Below are 19261 nucleotides of genomic sequence, written 5' to 3'. Positions count from 1 at the left end.
TGGTGAGACATAGCTTCTGTATAGCTTGATTAGTTGAAAGGAATTTTCCTAGTTTTATTTTTAAATGGGTTTTGGCCTTCAAAATTAGAATATAACATGAAAACATGTCAAGGGGCATGCATTTATATAACGCCATTAATATAGTAAAAGGTTCCATGGTGCTACATGGGAACGAATATCAAACAAAATTTGACACTGAACCATGTAAGGACTTATTGAACAGATGATCATAAGCCTGGTCAAAGAGGTAGATTTTAAGGAGTGCCTTAAAGGAGTTGAGGTAGAGAGATGGGTTTAGGAAGTGGGGAGCTTGGGGTCATGGAGTCTAGGATGTTGAAGGCCTGGCTGCCAATGGTGGAGCATGAAAATCTGAGTGAGTAAGAAGTCTCAATTGGAGGAGCATAATGATCTAAGAGAGTTGTAGGGATAATGAGAATTTTAAAATTGCAGAATTGTCAGACCAGGAACCAATATAAGTCAGTGAGCTCAAAGGTGATGGGTGAACTAGCAATATATGTAATTTTGTTAAGTTAGGATTACAACACAGCTCAAGCATTTCTAGACTAAGATTTAAACATTACCATCATTTTGCGTAGGTTTTCCTCAGTCTGCTTAAAGCCCATGCTATGGAAGCTCGATTGGTCGTCAGGCAAGCGATGGCCATTTTGACTCCTGCTGTCCCTGCTCGAATGGAGGATGGGCATCAGATGCTGACACACTGGACAAGAAAAATCATTGTGGAAGAAGGGCACACAGTGCCTCAGTTGGTCCATATCTTACATCTCATTGTTCAACATTTCAAGGTAAGATCGTATTGCAAGAATAATAAAATGAACTTTTGTCTTTTAATTAGCTAACGACCTGAAAGCAAAATGCTTACTAAGCATTTGAGCCATGACATGGTAATTCTAACCTACTTGGAAGAAAAAAAAGTACCTTTAGGACCTTGTGATTTCCAGCCCTTATGCCTGCTTCTGATATAGACTAATTGATAGAGATTGATTGCTGTGATTAGTTAACAACTCTATTATTATGCAATTACCAGGAGGATAGAAGGCAAAGAAGATGGTCTTTTTTCGTTCATGATTCCACTGTCCCTAAACAGTAGGATTATTTGTTTATATGCTAATTCTACTGGCTGCCCTTGGGTAGAAGAGCAAGTTGCCATATACAGTTATTTATCATTGTACTTCTATCCTAATTCTTTCAAACAATCAGACCTCAAAACCTGAAGGAAAGGTCAGCGAAAGAGAGCAAAAGCAGCATGCAAAAACGTTCTGCACCACTGGGAGGATGGTGTATTCCTTCCTAAACTTGCCATTTGAAAGAATCAGACATTTTGTGGTCTCTTTGTAGCATTAATGTAAGAATTTGGGGCCTTTAATATGAAGGTATTTTCTGCATAATATAAAACCCTCTAAAAGACTATCTAATAAGGTAACTATTTTTTGACATTCTTTGGAAACAGGCAAGGTCACTTAGTTCAGACTGCCATGTTGATGTAGCTGAGCAGAGAGGATGGTGTCCTGTGTACCTCCTTATCTAAGCAATTGTTTAGAAAGGACCAGGATATGACCCTCAGCGTGATGAAAACAAAAAAGCTGACTTCAAGCCGGGTGAGGAACAGGGGAAGTGGTAACCACCCTGACTTTTGGAGTGCCTGTCCTGTATCCATTAGTCAGAATAGTTAGTTAGATGATTGACACAGGGTAAGCTACCAGCCTCCCAAAAAGGGTATATATATTGGTGTTATACTGGTGGTGGGGGGCGGAGGTACTGGTGGTAAGGGGCTGAGGTGCTGGTGAGGTGGCAGTGAGCATTGGGCAGCTGCCTTCTTCAGATGGAAGATGGACCAGAGGTGGAGGAGAAGATCAAGGGAGGAGTTTCCTAACACTTCAGCTCGAGAGCAGATACTGTTATCGCAGGCTGCAGATACTCTGCGCCAACCATCCGCTTGTCCTCCAGAATCAGTAAACTGCTCTCAACTGTTATGGGCCGTATATTTTTTCTGTCTAATTAGTTAATGTATCATCTAAATTTGTTTCTTAATACACTTAATAAACCATCTTAAAATTACTTATGGTTGGTCGACTGCCTATTTAGGTATCTCTGGGCCTGAATCCAAAAATCTTACATTAAACTGATATTTTGCAAGAGGTTTCCCATTTGGCACCATCACTTTGCAACATTGTTCAGGTCACTTCATTTCTTACAGAGGTTAAAATAATAGAGAGAAAAAAATCTTTGTGATCTGCCTGGGCTCTACAAGGAGGATTTGAGTTTTTGGGATTAACGCTCTTACATTTCACCTTCAAGGTTTATTCCATCATTTGAACCCATCAGTTTGATTCCTCCTATTCCACTCTAAATTGTCCAGTATCCTTGATACAAAAGAGGACCTGACAAAATTGTCTTTGATCAGAAGGAAACAAAATCAGATATGAATATTTACTAGAAGGTGTGTTAAATTAATTGCAACAATTGACATCTGACCCTTGTTAAAATGTCAGCAAAGTTGTGTCACCAGTACACAGTATTTTACAGGAGGCAATGTTGGAATTCATTTTTGCATTTAGTGGCAATTGCACATTAAATAAAGGAAGTATTTTGAGTATTCTGTAATACTATTGGGAATAATGTTTCTCTCCAGGTGTACTTCCCGGTGAGACATCACCTTGTTCAACATATGGTTAGTGCCATGCAGCGACTAGGTTTCACACCTAGTGTCACCATTGAACAGAGGAAGTTAGCTGTAGATCTGGCTGAAGTTGTCATTAAGTGGGAGCTGCAGAGAATCAAAGACCAGCAGGTAAAATAATAAATGTGTTGCACCTTTCAAAGCATGACAATTAGACATTTTAACAAAGAATTCAATTTCATTTTAAATTGTTTTTTTACCATAATGTATGGCCCGGATTAAAGTCATGGTTTATTTTTGTTTGAAGAAGGATAGTTTTGTTTAAATTGCACTGTGTAAAGCTAAATTCCAACAGTGCAGCACTGTGTCCTTCTAAGCACGGTTCATTGCCAGAGTTACTGATACTTCAAAGGATTCCTTGTTGAATTTATTACGCATCTGAGATAAGGAGGCTAACAGTTTTAGTATAGAGCAATTGAGCTTTTTTTGAAATTGGCTGAATTCTGATCAAAATTGTGTTATTTATATATAAATTCACTGAATGTTTTCATTCACAATGAAGGAGACTGCTAACATCTATCCAGATTATAGGTGGACTTAACTCTGCATGCCCATGCACAGATTGGGACATTGTAAAAAAATTTTATTTTTTTTAATTGCTACCAGAATTTTTTGCAGGAGGTCTCCACCTAGGACTGAAATCTAGATTTGTTGCTGAATCCATATCTTGGGTTTCATTTTTGATTGAATTCCTATTCAGAAGGGGTCTGCCTGTTACCTTGAAGCTTGAATTTATCTTGTATCTTGCTAATGTATCTTGTTTTAGCTCAGTAGTTTGAAGGGTCAGTTAATGATCCTGGGGAAGAGACCATTATTTACAGTCCAAAACATCTCTTGGTATTATTGAGGATGGTCCCATCATTGTTTCAGCTTTGGCACTGAGTCAGAAGTTTGTGGGAAGTCCCATTCTCAAGGCTTGTGCCAGCCTAGAGTTTGTGCTCTACAGCGCAGAGTGAGAGTGTGCTTCATTGTTGGAGGCATTGTATTTCAGATGAGACTTTAAACTAAGGCTTCGTCTACGGTGTTAGGTGGACGTGAGAGACCCCAAGGCACAGTCCGAAGAAGAGCAGGGGAATTTTCACCCATGTCCCCTAACCAATATTTATTTCTCGACCAGCCAATTATTTGGTCATTTATCACATTACTGTTTATGGAATCTTGTGTGAAAATTAGTTGCCATGTTTCCTACGACAGTGACTACAATGCAAAAGTACTTTATTGTCTGTGACAAATTCTGAGCTCACGAAAGATGGAAGTTTTTCTTACTATATAGCCAGGCAGTCTATGCAGAAGAAGGTGCATGCAGTTATATGAAGACATGGGACCCACTCATAAAGTGATAGGTAATGCTGAACCCACAAACACATTGAGCACAAGAAAAAGGCTGGTGCTGTGTATATATTGGCCATTTTACCACATTAAAGACAAAATATAAATAAGTTGTTAAATATGCAGCTCAGCCGACCACATGGGAACCAAAAGAAGAAAAGGAATCAAAACTCTTTTATTGTGTGCACCTAGATTGCTGAAGTGAGATTTACATCTCACATAAATCTATTTTTTATTATGGTTTATTCTTTTCATACATGACAATGAAATGTGTGACTTGTTGATTTTTATGTATGGATATGAGAGTTGAATGCTTTTTCATCCTCTTTTTCTACCCTCCCCACACCTCCCTGACCCCCATATGCTGTTAAAAAAATGTAGCCAGATTCTGATCCTGATGCTAATGGCAGTGGTGAGGGAACCAGCGCGACCAATGGCAATGTCAGACGAGGTTTATCAGTGGATTCTGCTCAGGATGTGAAACGTTTCAGAACAAATGCTGGAACTGTGAGTACAATCCAGAAATGGAGGGCAGTGCAATGGTTTGCATTTAATGTTTTAAGAACAATTGTACACTTTCTTCAATTCCTCTCCCCCCACCTACACTTTGCTTTTTGCAAGAAAATCTTTCAGGATTAGTAACTTGGGCTGTGTAATTAACATTTTGATCGCTTCATTAGGGGCAGTTGTATGGATGAAGCAGTTAATTCTGGCACCACAACATTTGCACTCTGGTTCAAATTGCATTAAAATCCATTTCATGCCATTAATCTGGCTGGGAAATTAAATATAGTTGAATAATATATTTCTGGTGAATATAGTAATACTGTTTAATTACTGTAAATTAGCTGTCTAGTCAATAGATTAAAGCTAGTTTGTGACTTTGTGAGATATAAATATTTGAGTTTGTTAGTATATTGTGGTTTATGTAGTGCAAACTAGCTATTAAAATCAACAATGGCTGAAGTTCAAAGATAATTAACTGCTTTACCTTGAGCACAATGTGTAACTGTGAGCTAGTTTTGTCATCAATCTATCATGTTTTCACGTAATTGAACTATTATAAAAGTGGCAACATGGCCTTGATATTAACATTTAACATCTTACTCCCTGACACTGTTGTATTTAGCCAAATCTGCTGTATTTTATGTTGCCTTTCTTGTTTTTAGCTAGCATGACTTGTGTACTGAATTCTTTCTACTAGATCTGTGTTATCAAAGTGGTTGTCGTGTTAAAGTAGTTGATTTAAAATATTATGGTTCAGTAGGAGACCATCTTTGATCTAAGCTGCAAAATTCCCCATACTTAACTTTTAATTCTAATGGTACTTGGGCCCCAACTATTTACAATCTATATTAATGACTTGGATTCAGGGGTAAGAGATACTATAGCTAAATTTGCAAATGGCACCAGAATAGGTGGGAAAGTAAGTTGCAATGAAGAAATAAGAAATTTACAAATGGATATGGACAGGTTAGGTGAATGGGCCAAAATTTGGCAGATGGAGTTTAACGTGGATAAGCATGAGGTTATCCATTTTGGTCAGAAGAATAAAAAGGTGATTTATTATTTAAATGGAGAGAAACTTCAGAATGCTTCAGTGCAGAGGGATCTGGGTGTCCTTGTGCATGAATCGCTGAAAGCTAGTATGCAGGTACAGCAGGTAATAAGGAAGGCAAATGGAATTTTGGCATTTATTGCTAAAGGAGTAGAGTATAAAAATAGGGAGTGTTGTTACAACTGTACAAGGCATTGGTGAGACCGCTTTTGGAGTACTGTGCACAGTTTTTGTCCCCTTATTTGAGGAAGGATGTAGTTGAATTGGAGGCGGTTCAGAGGAGGTTCACTAGATTGATTCCAGAGATGCAGGGCTTGTCTTAGGAGAGATTGAGCAGTTTAGGCCTATACTCACTAAAGTTTAGAAGGATAAAAGGAGATCTAATTGAGGTATATAAGATGCTAAAGGGGATAGACAAAGATGTGGAGCGGATGTTTCCTCTTGTGGGGCACTCTAGAATGAGAGGCCATAGTTTTAGGCTAAGGGGTGGTAGATTTAAATCAGAGATGAGGAGGAATTACTTTTCGCAAAGGGTTGTGAATCTGTGGAATTCACTACCTCAGAGTGCAGTGGATGCCGGGATGCTGAATAAATTTGAGGAGAAAGACAGATTTTTAATTAGTAACGGGTTGAAAGGTTATGTGGAGAGGGCGGGAAATTGGAGTTGAGGCTGAAATGTGAACAGCTATGATCGTATTGAGTGGTGGGGCAGGCTCGAGGGGCTGAATTGCCTACTCCTGCTCCTGGTTCTTATGTTCTTTTTTGGGGAAGAGATAACACTTAGCTGGCAAAACTGGAATTGGCATAAATCCAGAAATTTACCCTGATTCAGTCACTAGCAGCAGAAGCCATCCTCTACCTATTTGTGCACTTTACTGTATTTTATTAATCTTGTTATCACTTTAGTTTAATTTCAATTAGAAAGTGCATCCAATTTTTTTTACTTGGTGTAATGACTTTGCAGGTCGTGTTGCAGAAGGTGTCTATAATATGCTAAACTTTTAGGAATCCGACCTTTTTCTTTTTATTCTTGGCCAGTGGAATAGTTTTTTGTTATTTGCTCTGCATACTTCAGTGTTAAACAGTTGGTAAATTATTTAACACAAAATGCTGGAAATAATCACGTCTGGTAGCATCTGTGGAGAGAGAAACCATAGTTTGTTTCAAGTCTGTGACCTTTTGTCAGAACTGTGTTAAACAGATTTTTTAAAAAAAACTGCAGAGGAAGAGAAAAAAAGTGAAATATTTATTAGGAACTCTCAGCCAGCCTTTTCTTGCTTTCCTTTTTAGAAAGTGGAGTTTATGCCTCATCAGCTGGAAGCATCCAGTAAAAAAGCAAGTTGAAATCGGAGATGCATTCACGTACAGTAACTACAAAATTGCTTCTTGCCAGCTGGATGATAACTTAAAGCTCTAGTCGTAGCTTTCTTCTTGCTGGCACTTGGGGAAGGTCTGAGACGAGCTTCCACAATGTGGGCAAGAACCCAGTTCTTCCTTTAGTTAATACAGAAATTATCTCCCATTGTTTAGAGAACTGCAAATGTTTTTGAATCTTAAGTAAATTCGTAATCTTCCAAAGCCAAACCCATCAACAGATGGAGAGACCAAAGTGTGTTTCATACTGGAAAAGAAAGCCTTGAACTGATGTAGTCAGCTCCCTCACGCTTCTTCCCTCCTGATACATTAGAATGCAAGGTGGTCTAGAAAATTGCAAAGTCGTTAAAGCCAGTTAGGATGCTCCAGTGGCAGAAGGATTTTTGGAGACTGTGTTCTGGCTCACGTTAACTTGACCTATGTTACTACAACCAGGGAACCAGGCTTACCATGCGCAATAAATGTTTCAGCTTTTGAAAAATCGTTGTGACATAATGATTCAATTTTGAATAAAACTAGGCCTGATGGATTTGATCTTGAAGTAGTTAACCTTTTGTTTAGCTGCAAAAGTAACCTCACTTAAATGTTCTTTTTAAACCAACAGGTGTTTGGACGTAGCCAGTCCTTAACAGCGGCAGATCATCTCCTTTCTAAACCCATTGATAAGCAGCACACTGATACCGTAGTGAATTTCCTCATCAGAATAGCTTGTCAGGTAAAGGTCTCACTTCTTTGTCATGTGCTAGAATAACTGCAGACAATGAACTTTAATGGCATCTAAGATATGATTGTCAGCACTGATGTAGCATTTGAAACAGTTGTTACATTGAGGAAAGTTTTTGTTCCATTATTGCTTTATATCAATTCTTTCCTTTCCCTATCCTCTATCATTTATTTAGTAATTACCAATTTCTTGGTAACACCCTTGCCTCTGCATCAGAAAGTTGTGGATTCAAGTTGCGCACCAGAGATAAAAGCATATGATTCAGGCTGACACTTCCAGCGCATTAGTGACAGAGTGCTGCACTGTTGGCAGTGCAGTCTTTTAGATGAGATGTTAAATAAAAACCAATCTGTTTTCAGTCGACGTAAAAGATTCCATGGCATCATTTCGAAGTTGAACAGGAGAATTCTTCCCATTGTTGAGTACAGCATTTGTCCCCCAATCAACATCACTAAAACATCACAGGCCATTTTCACATTTGTGGGAGTTTGCTGTTTATTACAACAGTGGTTACACTTTAAAAGTACTTCATTGGTTGTTTTGGCTCGAAAACACTTGAGTACGATCTAAAGTCATGAAAGGTGCTGTATAAATGAAAGACTCTCTTTATCATGGGCTCAAATCATAGGCAGACATTTGAGTACAGTAGTGACGGAGTGCTACAGTGTTAGGCATATCATCCTTTGAACAATACATTAAACCACAGTTCTGTCTGACTGTTGCTGTGATTTAGAGAAGATCTGATGCTTTTAGAAAAGCAAGAGAGGTTCCTCTTGATCTCTCCCCCTCTCAACAGAAAGCAGAGGGAAAAACAACATATTAGTTGCTCATTCATCCAAATCTGTTAGAGACTATGCTATGAGCACGATAATAGCAGGCACTTCAAAGTAATTCATTTTATATGTAGTATTTGTGAGCGTCTTGATAGATGTTCTATAAATGCAGTGCTTTGTTAATCCCTCTTTTCTCTAGAAGTGGGGGAAATTTTATGTTGTGATACCTACTTGTCACTTTTACTAACTTAACAATGCAATAATTGATTTTATTTCCAATTTCCCTCAGAATATGTTCTTGTAGAACATAGCTGTCTACTTCTGGCTACACATCTGTCACACTCTTGCTGGCTTGGGACCAATTTTTGTACGTTCTTGTATTTAGGTCAAACTTGATGAGCGACTTTCACCTCTTTGGTCCTTTGAGGCAATGCATTGGACTGTATCATCGACAATGCTGTACTTGTTTAGTAGCATTACTGTTATGTCAGCTTCTCATAGAATTAAAGTTGTAGTACCACTCCAGGACTTGAGCGCAAAGTCTAGGCTGGCACTCCACTGCATCCCTGAGGGAGAGAACGGCACTTTCAGAGGGTGCTGTCTGAGGCCTCGTATGCGCTCTCAGGTGAACTTAAAAGGTCCCATGGCCACTACTTCAAATAAAGCAGGAGAGTTCTTCCCAGTGTCCTGGCCAATACCTCAACTAACATCACAAAAATAAATAGTGGTCATTATCCCATTATTGCTTGTGGGAGCTTGCAGTGTGCAAATTGGCTACAACATCTCTACATTGTAACAGTGACTTCATATCAAAAATATTTTATTGGCTTTCAAGTGCCTTGGGACAATGTGCAGTTGCAAAAGGTAGTGTGTAAATACAAGTTCTTTCAGAGTTAATCAAGTGGGAAAATTGTACAGTTGAGTCAATGATCGGTGGTATAGTACTGATTCAACTCTAGGATGGAAGTAAAGCTGACACTACAGTTCAAGATGCAGTACTGTGTCAGCACAGCTCCCATGTTACAATTGACGTTATCCATGTAGAAGAGGCATTTTAAAGTTTCTTTGGGAAGCTTGAGTGCCCAGTGCCTTGCTGTAATGTTACCCTGACCAGCAGGCATGCAGTGGTTTGTTTAGTGCACTTCACTTGGTCCAGTAATGTAACCGAGGGCTTTACTTGCCATCTGGAGAACTCCAAACTGCTTTTGGTTTTCTCCAGCTCTGTCTGAGGATCCTCATTAATCAGACTGTTGGTTCCTTTCAACATGAAGCAAACTGGAAGCACTAAATTTGATAAGTTAGATGTCATTGGTCTTGAACCAAGTTTGCATCATGTTCATAGTTGCCAATGGAAATTAAAATTCTCAAAGTCAATGTTTGTTGTAAGGTTTAGCTGGTGATTTGGCTGAAGCAAAATTTATGACCAAATTTATTTTCCTCCTTCTGATTTATTGATTACTGTCATGCTGCCACTTGATGGGAAATTTAAAAATAACTAATACACATGTGCTCTACATAGAACTTGCTTTAAAAAAAAGACATATGCTAATGTGGAGCTGAACAACATTATAAAGAATGCAGCCCCTCTGCTCAGTTCCATCTCTAAGCTTAACCCAGAAACATTTGATTAATGTTGTCTTGTTGAGGGAATACTCAAAGCTAGATCAGGACACCCATTTAAAAGTAGCACATAGCCATTTAATTGTGTGGTTGTGTTGCAAAGCACACTCTTTCCATCACCGTGTCCCCAGCATCTACTGCTAAAGATGATTGTCAGTTGATCAAACTCAGATCTTTTTACAAGGATGTTAACATTCTAATGGAATCTGTTATTACAAATTAAAAACAGCAAATGCACAGCAGGTCCATTGCTCCAGTATTTGCAGAGTGCATCGATGAGCTAATATTTCTGGGACTCAACCTTACAGAAGAAATAGGAAGGAAGCGGGGCGTCTTTTATAGATAAAGGGACAAAGAACTTACATTTATGGTGCATCGTCTCTCATATTTTGGAAGTGACACAAAGCACGTGATGTAGAATGAATGAATAAATGAATGAATTTATGCAGTTACTTTTTTGTTGGCAATGCAGCAGCCATTTTGATGACAACATTATGACCAGAACATCTGTTTTGGCTGGTGTTGTTCGAGGAAGGGAAGTTAACTAAAACACAGAGAACTCCCTCTTTTTCTGTGGATAGTGTCACAACACCTTCAACATCTCTCAGCACAGGCAAGGCTTCAGCTTAACATGTCACCTGGAAAATGGTGTTCACCCCTACATTGCATTGAAGTGTTAGTCTGTATTACGTGCTCAAATCCCAAGAGTGGGATTTGAAGCCACAGCCTTGAGAGTAGGAACTGGAAGTGCTGATAACCGAGAGAACCTGACCAAACAAAGAGGAGGAAGAATAGAGTTAACTGTCAGCAGGTGTATTTATATAAAAAATAAATACCCCATTATTAATATTTGGATTGATCTTTGAATGTTTTCTATAGCTTACCCATACAATCATAATGCTTTGGATTTGCCTTACTAATGAAAAAAATATAAACTTTTCTTCATCCTTGTTTTTTATATATATATCATAGACGTATATATAATATAGATTACTTGCGCACTAATATACTTGTATATTAATAATAGTGTACTTATAACATATATACTTGTGACACAGTAATGAAGCAAAGATTTACATTGGTCCCAGTTGCATTGTCAAGTACGAGTATATTTCAACCCCGTGTAATATGTGATAATTGAACCCCAGGTGAACGATTCCTCAAACACAGCGGGTTCACCGGGAGAAATGTTGTCCAGGCGCTGTGTTAGCCTTCTGAAGATGGCTCTTCGTCCTGATATGTGGCCAAAAGCTGAGCTGAAACTCCAATGGTTTGACAAGTTGCTAATGACGGTGGTATGATTTTTTTTCAAGTAGTTACCATTTTAAAGCGCTGTATAATGTACTCTCACTTGCTTAGTCAGTGCACTTTCCAGCTTGGACTTGTTCCACCTCCCTTCTTGATGGGTAACTGTGGTATGCAGATGTGCAAATAAATCTTCCAGCTTTCACTCCTCACGGCAGTGAGAACATACTTTCGGAGAAACATGAGGCTGAATGCAGGCTAATGTCTGATGCATGGGGAGCTTAAATTTTGCAGCACACAAAGCAAATAGCTAAAGGGCAATCTTCACTGAAGTGTATAAGAATATTAAACATTACAAAGAAAGTAAACCCAGATTATTACTTCAAAGTCAATCAAGATAGGACACAAATGAAATGGATGTGAGTGAAAAGTAAGTTTAAAGCAGATAGCGAGAAAAACTTTGCCCTGACTTGAGATGTTAGGAACGGGATGACTGAAGCAAAAAAACTTGGATTATTCAAAATGTATTTCAGTAGTGCAGTGTGAGAATTGATGGGTTTTGAGCCAAACGATCTTTTCTCATCCCTCACTTTTCACCCAGACTGATATTAAAAAAAAAATAAGAATTTCAAAGGCTTCAATTAACTTTTTTCTTTATTTTGGGGGGTTTCATTTTTCGCTTCACACAGAACCAAGTGTAGTCTGCAGAATTTTACGTGGCAGCAACATCAGTGGGACTGAAGAGACATAAACTACAGTAGGAAAGATTGTGATTTATCAGCATTTCTGCTTAAGATGTCCAGCTGCCTTGGAATACGTGGCAATGTGTGCTCTCTGGCATAATTTAGACCAGCTTACACAATGTTGCCTTTGTTTATGATTTTATTTTTTTTTCTTGATCTGTGAGAGTGCTGTGTCTGATGATGATGGATTTGCTAGCCCTTGCAATTGAATTATGTGGCTTGAACTAAAGCAATACGGCACCACTTGATTTGTTCCTTGATTCTGGGATTAGCTTCACTGAATGTTACAATAATCATTGAGTCATTGCACAGAGGAGGCCATTCGGCTTATCTGCAGCATGTTAGCTCTCAGCTCTATGACAATCCAGTCAGTCCCATTACCCCACCCTCTCCCCATAGCCCTGCAAGTTATATTCCTTAAGTGTCCACCCAATTTCCTTTTGAAATGTCTTTATATATGCATATATGTGTGTGTATAGCTTCAAGCACTAATATGTAGAAGGCTCTGGAAAAATTAGCTTAAAAACTTAAGTTTTTTTTAAAATCCAGTCAGTCAATGCACTTTTTTGTTTTAAAAAAAATTCTGAATTTGTCAAAAAATGTCAAATGATGACTAATCAGAGGCCCTGTTTATCATTAACTTGTCAATAACTTCAAAAATGCCAAAAATTGATAAGGAATTTTCCGCTCATTAAGCCCTGTTGCTTTCTATTCACTTATTTTAGCCCACTTTTTTTGGTTCTCTCTTCGGTTGTGATGTGTTATCCTTTGGCTGAGTTGATAGCTAACCAGCGTGCAGCCTTCTAATACTGCTGCTGGAGCAGTTTGAGGGACTATGTTGAACAAACAAGGTTAAATGAAACAAAAACAAAAATTGCTGGAAAAACTCGGCAGGTCTGACAGCATCTGTGGAGAGAAAGACAGAGTTAATGTATCGAGTCCGCATGACTCTTCAGAACTAAAGAAGAGCCATACGGACTTGCAATGTTAACTCTATCTTTCTCTCCGCAGATGCTGTCAGACCTGCTGAGTTTTTCCAGCAACTTTTGTTTTTGTTTCAGATTTCCAGCATCCGCAGTATTTTGCTTTTATCTTAAACAAGGTTAAATGACAAGAGGCCCAAAGACGACATGAAACTAACCTGATAAAAGCAAAATACTGTGGATGCTGGAAACCTGACACAAAAACAGAAAATTCTGGAAAAACTCAGCAGAAAATAACCTGCATAAAAAGGTTTAAGATCTGGAATGCACTGCTTGAAAGCTGATGAAGGCAGATGCAGTTGTGGCTTTCAAAAAGGGATTGGATAAGCAAGTGATGAGAAAGAAATTGTGGGGCTATACGGAAAGGGTTAAGTTGTGGGAACAGCTGTATTACCCTTACAGAGAGCCGAATCAGACTTAATGGGCCGAATCACCACCTGTGCTGTAACTATTCTGTTATTAGTTATATTTTCCTTTTTTTTTTCTTTGGGAAAACACTGGCCTTTGTGTAGTAAATTGCACTCAACCAGGCCAAGATTGGGAACTTGCTGTATGGAAATAAGTGCAGTCCTGTCACTGCATACTACGGTGTCAGCATGCCAAGTCACCTAGCCTTGCTTATCCTAAAGGAAGCTGGAAATTACTCCTATACCAATGTGGCAGGCAAAAACACTGAATAGTAGCCTATGTGCATAATTGAAGTGACATTTTCTATGACATTATGGTGCCTCGGAATGAGATACACTATTAGGCCTTTATGATACAAGTTGCGAGTCATTTGGAGAACAGTATCGGGTATTCACATTTTGCTAAGGAATGCAAGACTTCAACAGGAAAAAATAATACTGCCTTCAGATTTATTGTAATTTTTCTAATTCCGAAGTTACTCTTTTGATTCAGCTTTCTTGATTTCAAGCATGAAGTAAAAGCAATATACAGCAAATTTTCAAAATGTTTTCAGCTCAATTTGAAATTCAAAGTTGTCCTGCTTGAATGATTGCAGCAATTGAGAGGTGTGCTACTTGGTGCAAAATCCCATTTTTATGCAGAATCTGCACTTGCACATAACTAAGATGAGAAAACCTTTAATCTTGCTGGGCATTTGGTGCCATATAATTGACATTCAAAAATGTATAATCACATTTTTTTCAAACAATTTAGGAAAATCTGTTTAAAAAGTGAAAGGGAGCTAAACTCCAGATGTACCTTATAATTTAATTAGCATTTCTGAAGAAGTCCAAATCTGTGTTATATTTACCAAGTTATCTGCTTTAGGGAAAATCTGTTATGTTTTACAGCAGCGCTTCCAAACAGCAAGGGCTGGCAAAATTAGCCATTTGTCTCTTAGACCTTTTCCATTTCATTAATCCCTTTTTAAATTGATGAGGCTGTGATCAGACTGATTGCAATTAATAGGTGAGAGACAAAATCAGCTTTACGAAAATCATCTAGTAACTTCAGCAAATAATAAGTGCATTGATGCGCTTCAGTTTCGTAGTTTTATTTATAATTGGTAGTAAAATAGTTGACATGTATATTTACTGTTGTTCTCTCTCCACCCCACACCCCAATTTCTTTGTTGTTTTAGGAGCAACCCAATCAAGCTAACATGGCGAACATCTGTACAGGACTAGAGGTGTTGAGTTTTCTGTTAACTGTGCTCCAGTCTTCTGCCATTCTTAGCAGCTTCAAGCCATTGCAGCGAGGAATAGCAGCATGCATGACCTGTGGCAACAACAAGGTCCTGAGAGCTGTACACACTCTGCTTTCCCGTTTGATGAGCGTCTTCCCGACAGAGCCAAGTAGGTTACAAAAATGGCAATGTGCAATTTTTAATTTCATTTAACTAATTTTAAAGAACTATTTTCATGGGATATGGGTGTTGTTGGCTAGGCCAGCATTTATTGCACAATCCTAATTGCTCATGAGAAAGTAGTGGTGAGCTGCCTCCTTGAACCGCTGCCGCCCATGTGGTGTAGGTACACCCACAGTGCTGTTAATGAGGGAGTTCCAGGATTTTGACTCTGATAGTGAAGGAATAGCAATGTAGTTCCAAGTCAGCATGGTGTGTGGCTTGGAGGGGAACTTGCAGGTGGTATTCCTATGCATCTGCTGCCCTTGACCTTCTAGGTGGTAGAGGGCACGTGTTTGGAACGTACTGTCAAAGGAGTCGTGCTCCAGTGGTTCTTGTAGATGGTACACACTGCTGTCACTGTGCCTCAGTGGTGGAGAGGGTGGATGCTGAAGGTGGTGAATGGGGTGTCAATCAAGCAGGCTGCTTTGTCCTGGATGGTGTTGAGCTTCTTGAGTGTTGGAGTTGCACTCATCCAGGTAAGTGGAGACTTGTGCCTTGTAGGTGATGGACAGGCTTTGGGGAGTCAGGAGGTGGGTTACTCCCAGCAGAATTCCCAGTCTCTGACTTGCTTTTGCAGCCACAGTATTTATATGGCTGGCTGAATTCAGTTTCTGGTCAATGGTAACTGCCAGAATGTTGATAGTGGAGGATTCAGTGATGGTAATGCCTGTGTTGCTTCTATGTTGTCAAATTTGTGCCCTTCACTTTTAAACAGGTACTTCAAGTGTGGCTTCTAAATATGAGGAATTGGAATGTCTTTATGCTGCAGTTGGAAAAGTGATTTATGAAGGCCTCACAAATTATGAAAAAGCAACAAATGCAAATCCAAATCAATTGTTTGGTAAGTCACTTCAAGAATTCAGCTGTCCTGGACTGAGAAGCTGAGTAAATTGAGCCTATACTCTCTCAAACTTAGGAGAATGAAAGGTGATCTTATTGTAAAATTCAAGTTTCTGAAGAGACTTGACAAGATATGAAGTTTCCCCTGGCTGCAGAACCAAGAGAGAGGCTATAGCCTCATGATAAGAGTGAGAGAGAAAAAATATATCTTCATTCAGAGGATTGTGAATCTTTGGAATCCTCTACCCAAGAGAGTGGTGGACACTTCATTGTTGAGTCTACTCAAGGTTGTAATAGATAGATTTTTGATCTCTCAGAATTGAGGGATATAGGGAGTGGGCAGGAAAATTAAGTTGAGGTAGAAGATATGGTATAGCAGGCTTGAGGAACTGAATGGTCTACTCCTATTTCTGTCTTAGGTCCTTTCTAAACACCATACTCTCAAAAATAGGCAGCAGTATGGGTGGAAGCATAACATTACTAAGAGATATTGATAAATTAAGTGAATGGGCAAAACTGTGGCAAATGGATTTCAATGTAGGCAAACGTGAGGTCATCCACTTGGATTCAAAAAGCATAGAATGGGGTACTTTCTAAATGGTGAAAAGCTAAAATTAGTGGAGGCCCAAGGAGACTTGTTGGTTCAGGCGCATAGATACAGAAAATAATCAAAAAGGTAAATGGAATGCTGATCTTTATATCCGGAGGTCTAGAGTACAAGCGGGGGTAGAAGTCATGCTTTGTCTGTCCAAAGTCCTCATAAAACCACACCAGGAGCAGTCTAAGCAGTGCTGCGCACCACACCTTTGGAAGGATATATTGGCCTTAGAGGGAGTGCAGCATAGATTTCTCAGAGTGATACCTGGACTCAAAGGGTTAAATAATATGGAGAGATTGCACAATTTATGATTGTATTCCATAGAATTTAGAATATTAAGCAGTGATTTGATTAATTTTTTGAAGATTTTAAGGGTTAGGGTTAGGCAGGGTAGATCAAGAGAAGCCATTTCTGCTGGAGCATAGCCTTAAAAGTTAGAGCCAGATCTTTTAGGAATAAAATTAGGAAATGCTTCTACACACAAAGGAAGGTAGAAGTTTGGAACTCTCTTCCACAAATGAAAATTGATGCTAGATCATTTGTTGAATTTAAAACTGATTTTTTTTTTTTGTTAACCCAAGTTAAGGGATATGGGGCAAAAGCCTGTGTCTAGTTAGGCCGCAGATCAATCATGATCTCATTGAATGGTGGAACAAATTTGAAGGGCTAAATAGCTTCCGCCTGTTCCTATGTCCTTTTGAAAAAAAATGTTTAATAAATACTCGCAAAAGTGGTATCCTGCGCGTTTGATGGCTTTTTGTTGTCTTAACGTCTGATGACTTTGTCAAATTGTGGAAAGCAAACAGGTGGTCATTGCGGAAACTTGAGACAATTACCTACGTGACCAAGTTGATCTGTTAGGGTCTCATGGCAGAAACTGTACACCTGCTGATTTTTAAATCTGATTGGCTATGGTACCTGTCAGCTACTTTCAAATGATGCTGTGCTCAAGAGGTTGTGCACTGCATTTAGCCAAAAAATTCCTGATATGTTTCCAACATAATGAGGTGTGCGTGTAGAGAGCAAGGTTTGTGTGTAGAGAGATTGAGTTCAAATAAGAACCTGCAAAACTTTTTGTTGGTTTTGGTACATTATAGCTTTGAAGTTATTCATAACAGAAGATGCTGAAAATACAAAGTGATTCTGATGAAGGAATTTTCCACACAGTGTTAGCTTGTTTTTTTCAAAAGCTGACTAGTGTCTTGTGCATTTATTTCCAGCATTTTTTTTTCAAACTTGTCTTTTTTTGATGATTTTGGGATAAGGTTACTGCCCGCATTTGATATTTATCAGGAAATTCCCTTTCCTTTGTACCACCTTGAGTTTGAAGACACTTAATGAATTGTTTCTAACAGTGTATAGCCCTGCACTGGACTGAGCACTGCATTATAATTTAAAGACCCTGTTAATGCAATCTGCATTCCAATATGAAATCATTGTGAACCTCAGGCCAAACTGTAATTGTGTCCCTATGCTAAAAGAGCTGCAAATCAATGAAGAACTGCAGGAGATCTTAGAAGAAGCAGCACCATAACCAAGATTATTCTTCCAGGCTACCATCGCCTTGACTCATTCTTCAGCCAGAATCTGTTACATGAACATCTTCAGGTCTGCTTTTTTTTAGTTAACTTTCATACCTACCACTAGTTATTTCAGTAAATTTTTTCTTCACTGTTACAGTTTCTACTCATCCTGGTCTGATTCCTTTGTTGAAGTTTTTCCAACTCTTTTTAAACTCTCCACGTTTCTTGCAAAATTCTTTCAGCCCTTGTCCTACTCTTTGACTCTCTTCCTGTGTTTTTGCAATGAATCATGTTTAATTCAAGGTATCCAATAAGGAATCATAATACTGCAATTTAACCAGGGTATAAAGTTTTTTAACTTCAACCTCAGTATTTGGTGTCTGATTGGATTGAACCATCTAGATACCATTAACCTGTCTGCTAAAATTGTAATATAACAGTATCTGATTTGCTTGTAAGGCTCCTGTGTCAATCAATATTCATCCAGCCATCACTCTGAAATATTCCTGTTGTGCTGATGATTTGGTAAATTCTTTACACTATGGCATTGAATTGGTTCTGTCAGTAAAGCAGGTGTGAAGTTGCACAACAGGTCATAATGCATTCTCCTCTAAATGGCAAATGTCCTTCACCATCCAACTCAGTGATCAGTACTGGCAGATGTAATTTTCGTTTAGGAATTGGCAATTTGCCACTTGTCAGCTTGTCAAATCTGAGTCTCCCAAGTATGCCACTTAACAGGGCTCGTGGTGTGCAAACTTTTGAGAGGTTTGAAACCCAAGCATATACTAGTCGTGAAACGTAAAATGACCACTAGCCTATAAAATTTAGCAGATGAATGCAGCTGATTGATTCAGGTTTAACCTACAGGTCGACCCTTTCACAGTGCTTTTAGTACATTTCAGTTGCGAAGCAAGAGCATCTGAGTGTTTAACATGAAATGCTTTCTAACTATAAAGTGTTAGTGTTATGCTTCACCTCACCACCATGCTTGATCTTCTTTTGACATTGAATGTGCAATCAATTAAAATAAAATAGAATCAGGAAGTATGCATTGTGGAAGCTTTTTGTTCTTGGGATGTGGCGAGGTTGCACTTATTACTTATCCTGAGACACCCTGGGAAGGTGATGGGTCAATCAAGTTGTATAGAACAGGAGTTGCACATAATCTAGAGTGAGAGTGTTGGGGTGGCAGTTCCCATCCCTGAAGGTCACTGGTGGATCATGTGAGATTTTTTTATGCCAATCAGTGGCACTTGTGGCCATTTTTCTAATGTATCCCACACATGACCAGATTTGTTGAATTCCATTTCAGAGCTTGCCCTGGAATTTGAGCACTTGACCTCTAGGTTGTTGGTCATGCACCATAACCACTGCACTACCACTTCTCTGATGGCT

At 38.8% G+C, this 19261-nt stretch overlaps 1 protein-coding gene across 2 annotated transcripts in view; it reads left to right on the top strand.

Annotated features, from left to right (window-relative positions):
• Nucleotides 1-19261, top strand: part of LOC121288057 (transformation/transcription domain-associated protein) — a 211960-nt gene that overhangs the window by 96067 nt on the left and 96632 nt on the right. For both annotated transcript variants that reach the window (XM_041206337.1, XM_041206336.1), the window contains exons 39-45: nt 597-803; nt 2651-2809; nt 4409-4534; nt 7564-7674; nt 11225-11371; nt 14636-14849; nt 15618-15743. In XM_041206337.1, the coding sequence (XP_041062271.1) occupies nt 597-803; nt 2651-2809; nt 4409-4534; nt 7564-7674; nt 11225-11371; nt 14636-14849; nt 15618-15743 (1090 nt within the window). The remainder of the gene's footprint in view (nt 1-596; nt 804-2650; nt 2810-4408; nt 4535-7563; nt 7675-11224; nt 11372-14635; nt 14850-15617; nt 15744-19261) is intronic.

The sequence above is a fragment of the Carcharodon carcharias genome, chromosome 15 (assembly GCF_017639515.1).
Source record: "Carcharodon carcharias isolate sCarCar2 chromosome 15, sCarCar2.pri, whole genome shotgun sequence".
Lineage (NCBI taxonomy): Eukaryota > Metazoa > Chordata > Chondrichthyes > Lamniformes > Lamnidae > Carcharodon > Carcharodon carcharias.
Note: the sequence above shows the minus strand (reverse complement) of the source record. Positions and strands in the feature narration are given on the sequence as shown.